Consider the following 7,505-nt stretch of genomic DNA (forward strand, 5'->3'; position numbering starts at 1 on the left):
GGATCTTTGAGTAAGACAGCAATCAAACCTAAACCTATTATTTGTTTATTGGTACGTTTCAGTCCATGACCCTTGAAAGAGAATGTGTTCTTCTGCATATCTGGTAATTTGCATTTATGATTAATGGAATCATTACTACTCTTTTTTCTTTATCAACCATGCATAAATTAATGCTTCTCTTTCCTTTATACAAAAGTCTTTTTTCATTTATAAATAGATACGAAATTGATTAAAAAAGCCAAGGGATTTGTATCTAACGAATGACCATTCACCATTATTTATTACTGTTCATTCACAGTACAAAACGGAAATTAAGGGGGTGCCCAAATCACTTCTGGCCAAAAGTAAACTCAACTTAATTTTGGACAGACATCACCCTTCCCTCTTATATAATGGTTCTGGGTGATAAAGTCTCCACCACCACAACACAAAGAAATCCATAGAGAGAGAAAGAGAGAGAGAGAGAGAGAGAGAGAGAGAGAGAGATGGGGGTGGCTCAACTACCATTGCTTGATTTTTCTATGGAGCCACTAGGCTTAGAAGTTGGCAGTGAGAGTTGGAGAGAACTGTGCACCAAAGTTAGAGAGGCATGTGAGACTCATGGTTGCTTCCTTTTAACGTATGAAAAGATCCCTGAAAACCTACGTGAAGATATGTTCATGGGAATCAAATCACTATTTGATCTTCCTCAAGAAACTAAGACAAAGTACGTTAATCCCAAGCCTTATCGCAGCTACGCTGGAAAGAATCAACTAGTTCCTTTCTACGAGAGTCTTGGGCTCGACGAACCTCAGAAACTTGCTGCAGTTGAAGCTTTTACTCATCTCATGTGGCCGGAAGGGAACACAAGTTTCTGGTGAGTTAATTCTTGATTACACATTGATCAGTAGAGGAAAACATAACCAACTTTGTAAATTTTTTTAGTTTTTGACAAGGGAAAACGATGGAAATTGGCAATGAGGGTTATCACATGATACCATATTTGGGCATGTAAAGCTGCGATTCCTTTTGAAGATGGTCCCTCTTTATATGGTATTGAGGGTTATCATCAAATGGTTTCTATTTTGGTCATTTTCTATGGGTGTGCATATTAACAAATCCTTAAAAAATTGTCTCACTTTATTTCTACTTAGGCAAATCAGTCTATGGCTTCACCTTTTTCTCTTTATAATGTTGCCTTGTGATTTCTTGCAAAAGCCAGCCTTTCACATGTTTTATTCGTCTCCCAACCTGTAACACACTATGGCTAATTACCAGCTAGAATCTACACATTTTTTTTAAAAAATTTTTTTTCGGCCAAATACACAAGTCTCCATCTCCCATAATAAATAAAAATTAATGGGAAAATGTAAATAAATAAAAAAAAAAATTCAAACTTTAGAACTTGTAACATTAAAAGCTGTATTAATTCTGACATGATAATGGCTGCTATACAAAAACTCCCTCGCTACCTGCCAGCCAGTGACCTATTAAATGGAGACTTATCTTTGTAACAGATTCACTTTATTACAGTGTCTTTAAAATGATTATTGTCATAATTCTGTCTGCACATGTCGTTGCAGAAAATCAGTACTCAGAGATATGTGCATAGACTCATCAGCTTTTCTGTAACTACAACACTTCCATTAAAATCCATTTCTCTCCTTCGTTATCATTCGTTTACAAACAGTAGCTTTATTCATAACTTCAGTATCTCAAATAGTCCATAACCAATCACAAAACGCCACTTCATGGTAGTGTTTTTTTCCCTCTGAATCTTGATTTGATAAACACAAAATTTCAACGACCCATTTCTTACAACTTAAAGACCAATGCATGATTGACGGTCACAAGTATTTTGTATTATTGTATTGAATAAAATTATTTAATCGACAACATTTTTGTATACCTTATAGCGAGGCTCTTCATGGAGTGAGCTCGGAGATGCTGGAGCTGAATTATATGGTGCTGAAAATGATATTTGAGAGCTTTGGCATGGAAAATTACTACGCTTCACACATTGAGGACAGCACTAGTGTATTTCGTATGATGAGGTATATAGCTCGTCCAAGCGGCGGCGCCGCAGCTGATGATGCTGATGACGACGAAGACATTACTCTACGAGCTCACACTGACAAAAATACTATCACCATCTTATGTCAAAATCAAGTTCAGGGTCTCGAGGTTCAGACCAAAGATGGAAACTGGGATCAAGTAATGGTTCCCCAACATGGTCTAGTCGTCATTGTTGGTGAAGCTCTCAAGGTAATTTTTATACATATGATCATTGTTAACGAGGACTAGATGATTAATTGTTATTGCTGCATGGAAGCTATGTATAGGTATGGAGCAATGGGAGGCTTAAAGCAGCAAGGCATAGGGTGGTGACGAGAGGAGAGCAAGACAGGTACTCTTGTGGGCTGTTTTCATTGCCAAAAGAGGAATCAATCGTCCAAGTGCCAAGTGAACTTGTGGACAAAGAGCATCCTCTTCTTTACAGGCCCTTCATTTTTGCTGAATATATTTCCTTCTATGCTTCCAAGTTGAGCGATGATGCTCTTGAAATATATGCATGCATTTGATCCTTTAAAGTTAATTATTGGTATTATTATAGTGTTTAATTATTTTGTTCAAGACATTATGAACTTATTTATATACATGAATGAAAAAGGTCGAAGAAATATCTATGAATTTGGGAATTTGATTTTGATGTTGCTTGTTGATTGTTCATGCATGGAATTTTTTTTACTAAAAATATTTAAAAAAAAAAAAAAATTAGTGTGTTTTTATAACAACTGAATTTACTTTGTTTCATAAAATTTACTCGTTATTATTCTAGATTCTAAATTATTTAATTAATTTTGTTTCACCCTAATTCTCAAAAAAAAAAAAAAAGTTTAAACCTATAGTTTTTTTTTTAATTTTTTTTATTGAAGTTTGGAAAATAGACGTTGAAATTGAGGATGTGTCGTTTTCATCGATAATTGACTTTCGCCAAGAGATGTTCTGCATTGGGATTGCTCTCATTGAAACCGATTTGTCCCTCTCCAAGTTCAAATTGGCAGAGTTTTAATTAATTGTTTTTTCTCAACTTTCTATTCGCTGTAAAAAAGGAAAAAGAAAATTCTCGTACTGGGTAAGCAGTCGAGATTTTTCGCTATTCATAAATTACAGACGCAAATCAAAATTTTCCTCATTTATTTTTTATTTGATCCCTCATGCTCACTCATTGTATTTCTAAACGTTATTATATAGAAAAGAAAAAGAAAAATAAAAAATTTAAAATAAAGAACTTTCATCTTTACAGTTGGGTTGATTGAATTGATCGAGAGAAAGCATGAGATGTAATCACTTGATTTTCTTCCCGTTATCAAACTATGGTAATTTTTAGTTAAATATAAATATAAATTAGTTATTTTTTTAAAATAAAAATTATAGATTCGTCTGACACCATGTCAAACTGACTTCATCAGCAATTGGACACGTCATTGCTGAATTGTTCTTTGTTTTTTAATTCTTTCTTTTTAATATAAAAAGAGATTTAAAGTAAAAATAAAAATGATATTTTCTTTTTTTTTTTAACTTTAATTTATTACACTTAAATTTATTGTATTTTATTTTATTACATTTTAAATTTTACTTTAATTATTAATACATATATAATTTTAAAATGTATTGATAAAATAAAATATAATTAACATAAAAATATAATATCTTATATTAAATTAATCTGCTTTAAATCATATTTGTTAAAAAAGTTAACTTACAATCAGGATTACGTTTAAAAGCTAAAATATGGAATACAGTATTTTATAATAATTTCTTAATATGACAGAAAAAAATAAAACAAAAATTATTAATAAATATCTATAATCAAATATATAATAATTTTAAAAATTAAAATTAAATTAAAAAAATATTACATTAAATTAAAATATTAAATTAAATTAATTTTTAATTATTTCAATTCGAATTGAATTGTGGACTTCACCTACATTCATCTCAGATAACACTGCCTTTATTGCCTCGTCAATCTCTTCCCCTTTCTCTTCTTTCCACTGCAATATCGTTACTCTCTAAATCCTTTGTTTATATATTTTTATATTTATCGGTACACGAGATTTTAACAATTTCTCATATATATTCACAAAATAGAGCAAGTATTTTTAGAATTTCTCATATTTCTATATTTGTTCACAATATTATTTTTTGTTAAATTTATAATATAAAAATAAATATTATATAAATACCTAAAAAGTAAGAGTTAATAACAAAAAAATTTATCTTTTTCCTTTTTTACAATTCCACTTACCATTTTATATTTCATCAATTAAATTTTATATTTTTATATTTATCAATTAAATTCTATATTTCTATATTTATTTTAATTGCACTTAACATTAGATTTTTTTATAAAAAACTAATAAAATTAGTACATTATTGGCACGTCATTCTAATTTAGAGTATAATTAATTGAAATTTAAAAATTTATAATTTAATTCAGTGTGCAATTATAAATTTTTTAAAGATTATAAATTTTCCAATTATTTTTCTTAAAATTAAAATTTATAATATTAAAAAATAATTTATATTATTTTAATAAATTTTTTAATATTCTCAGTATATCAATTCTATTTTAATTTAATCTAAAATTAACCTACCTTTCAAATTGTTTTTCCTGAAATTCACACGTAATTTTAAAAAAATGCTAATTAATAATATAATTAAAAATAAAAAAATCCTTTTTAGAAAACATATTGAAGAAATAATTATAATTATTTTATTATTTTATATCCTTAAAAATAAATGATGTGAAATATAATTTTAAATTAATTTTATATTTCTATTTATATATATTGTTCATCATATACTTTTTAAAGCTACAACAATACTTAGTTTAGATTTAGAAACATAATTCAAGAAGTTGAAATTAAATTAAAATAAATTAATATATTAAATCATTAATAAGATTAAAAAATTTATAATAATAATGTAAATTATTTTTTAATATTATAAATTTTAATTTTAAAAAAAATGATGAAATAATTTTATTTTTTAAAAAATTTATAATTATAACTTAAACTTTAAAAATTTAATAATTAAATTTTAAATTTTAGTTAATTATACTCAGAATTTATTGATATAATAATAATATATTAAATAATAAAATAATTTTTATAACTACCCGAAAATCGGACCGTTATTGGTGTTAGGGTTCAAATCGACTCGTCGGAGCCCGTAGCAAACCTACTATACATTCTGTGTACCTGATAAAATCTCATACATGATCATAAAAATAACAAAAAACAAAAATATAAACATTCCATAAACCAAAATTTGACTTGTGCATGTAACAAATCTGTAAACATAAAACGCATACTAAACCCCTCATCAAATACTCCAGTAAGGTAAACATCACATGTTTCAAGTTTAGTTCAATCATAAATGTAATACCCGGCTAGACTCCGGTATCGGAATTCCTACCGTCCGGTGGAATTCCGGGTGTTGGAGACCTCTAAAAGGGTAAAATCATGTTTTTATAAAATGTTTTAATGTATTTTATGTTTTTGAGCTAGAAGGAAAATGAGTTTTTGCATGAAAATAATCTTGGAGGAAGACCCAGGTTCGGCCGCCGAACGTGCATGCGCTTCGGGTGTGCCTTAGGCCCCCGAAAGCATAAGTGAGGGGAGTCCAGGTTCGGCCGCCGAACATGGCATGCATGCGGAGGCACGTTCGGCCTCCGAATGTGGCCTGGCCAGCCACCTATAAATGGGTCCCTTAGCCGAAACGGGTGAGTTTTTCTCCCCATTTTCGGCCAAGGTGAGCTTTCCGCCGTCCCTCGCCGATCTTGAGTTTCTTCCTTCCATTCTTCATGATTTTTATGAGTTTGCAACTTTGTTTTGAAGATTTTTGAGCATAAAGCAAGTTTTGGAGCTTGGAGGTTCAAGAAACTCAATCTCTCCCATCTCCGAGCTAGGGTCGTCTCCCTCTCGATCTTCAAGAGGTAAGGGTCGATCTTGAACTCTTTTTATGTTTTAAGTAAGTTTTAAGTTGATTCATGGGGTAGAAATGCATGTTTAGGTTAGATGAGCATGGTTAGGTTTTATGTGAACTTGTGGACAATGTGAGTTGATGTGTTGTTTGTGATGTGTTGCATTCCATTATGGCATATGATTTAAATATTTTTATTATTCTGCTCACTGGGCTCTAGTAGCTCACCCCTTTCCCTAATCCCCCAGGGTTGCAGGTACGGGCTAGACAGTGAAGTCAAGATGGATGAAGTCATGTGTATGTAATAGATAGAATGTGGACATGATAAATTGTAAAATGATGTAAAGTTATGAATAGTTATGTTATGTAAAAATGATATTGAGGATTAGAGGTTGTGCTTGACCCTATGTGTATGGTGATCCCTTTTGTATACATGATCTATGTTTTATGATGTTTATATTCCACCAAGCTTGTGTATGATGAGATGCCCCATTGGAGCATTTGTTGAGAGCTCCAGTGTGGGGTTTATGTTTATGTTTATGTATATGTTTATGTGCATGCACAGGTTGAGCTTGGTAAAAGAAAAGAAAAGTTCAAATTTTTATGTATGTTGTTGATCATGTATGGGATTAAACAGGTTTACAGGTTGTATGTCAGGCTTGCTACGGGTCCCGGCGGCCTTAAGCCGATCTGGATCCTAGCGCCGGTAGCGGTCCGATTTTCGGGTCGTTTCAGAATGATATCAGAGCCCTAGGTTCATATGGTCGGACCTAGAGTGTCGGGCTCATAGATGTTATAGAAGGTCAAGCACAATAGGAAAGATCATGTCCACTAGGATAGGATGTGGAGTCCTGTCTTGTATGATGATGTGAAATGCCATGATAATGTGCATGTGCATTAATGATATGTTATGATATGTGATGTATGTGATGCGGGTTCATGTGTTCCCACATGAACCATATGATGCTAATGTTTATGTGATGTGTACTGTTTTTCAGAAAACAGGATGAGAGGAACTCATCGATCTGCACGATTAACTGGAGTACCACCTGAGGATGAGGGCATGAGCGCCCGTCCTCCTGCATTGCCTAGGGCAATGTCAAGTAGGTCCAACAGAGAACGAGCAGCAAGGGACCCAAGAAGGTCTTTGGATCTGGGTAGAAGCAGATCAGTGAGGGGAACAGTTCAGGGAGGAATGTCAGAGGACATGGGGGATGAGATGGATGTGGACCAAAGGAGGGATGGTAGTTTAGGAGTGAGCATGTCGGAAGAGGGAATGAGAGAGTCCCAAGGAGGCACCCAGGCCTCAGAATTTGTTCAGCCACCTCACTACCCACCCTTTTCACAAAATTTCGGGTATTCGATGGGAAGTACATCTGTAACGACCCCAAAATGGACCGTCACCGGCGCTAGGATTCAGGTCGGCTTAAGGCCGCCAGAACCCGTAGCAAGCCTACTATACGCTCTGTGTACCTGTAAAACTCATACATGATCATACATTTTCTGTGAAAATAAAAACTCTTTTCTTTGTACCA

General features: G+C 32.4%; 1 protein-coding gene across 1 annotated transcript; it reads left to right on the top strand.

Moving 5' to 3' along the window:
• The first annotated feature begins 436 nt into the window (after window positions 1–436).
• Window positions 437–2,649, top strand: LOC110603039 (probable 2-oxoglutarate-dependent dioxygenase AOP1). The gene is made up of 3 exons (XM_021740689.2): window positions 437–856; window positions 1,896–2,244; window positions 2,322–2,649. The coding sequence occupies exons 1-3, from the start codon at window positions 486–488 to the stop codon at window positions 2,559–2,561; spliced, it is 960 nt and encodes a 319-aa protein (XP_021596381.1). The 5' UTR covers window positions 437–485; the 3' UTR covers window positions 2,562–2,649.
• Window positions 2,650–7,505: the final 4,856 nt, after the last annotated feature.

This window comes from Manihot esculenta, chromosome 16, assembly GCF_001659605.2.
Source record: "Manihot esculenta cultivar AM560-2 chromosome 16, M.esculenta_v8, whole genome shotgun sequence".
Classification (NCBI taxonomy): Eukaryota; Viridiplantae; Streptophyta; class Magnoliopsida; order Malpighiales; family Euphorbiaceae; genus Manihot; species Manihot esculenta.

Excerpts from the sequence above, each read along its gene's own strand:
- LOC110603039 (XM_021740689.2), top strand. The coding sequence starts at position 486 with ATGGGGGTGGCTCAACTACCATTGCTTGATTTTTCTATGGAGCCACTA. Across the intron at positions 857-1,895 it reads GAAGGGAACACAAGTTTCTG|CGAGGCTCTTCATGGAGTGA; the intron begins GTGAGTTAATTC and ends TATACCTTATAG. Across the intron at positions 2,245-2,321 it reads TTGTTGGTGAAGCTCTCAAG|GTATGGAGCAATGGGAGGCT; the intron begins GTAATTTTTATA and ends AGCTATGTATAG.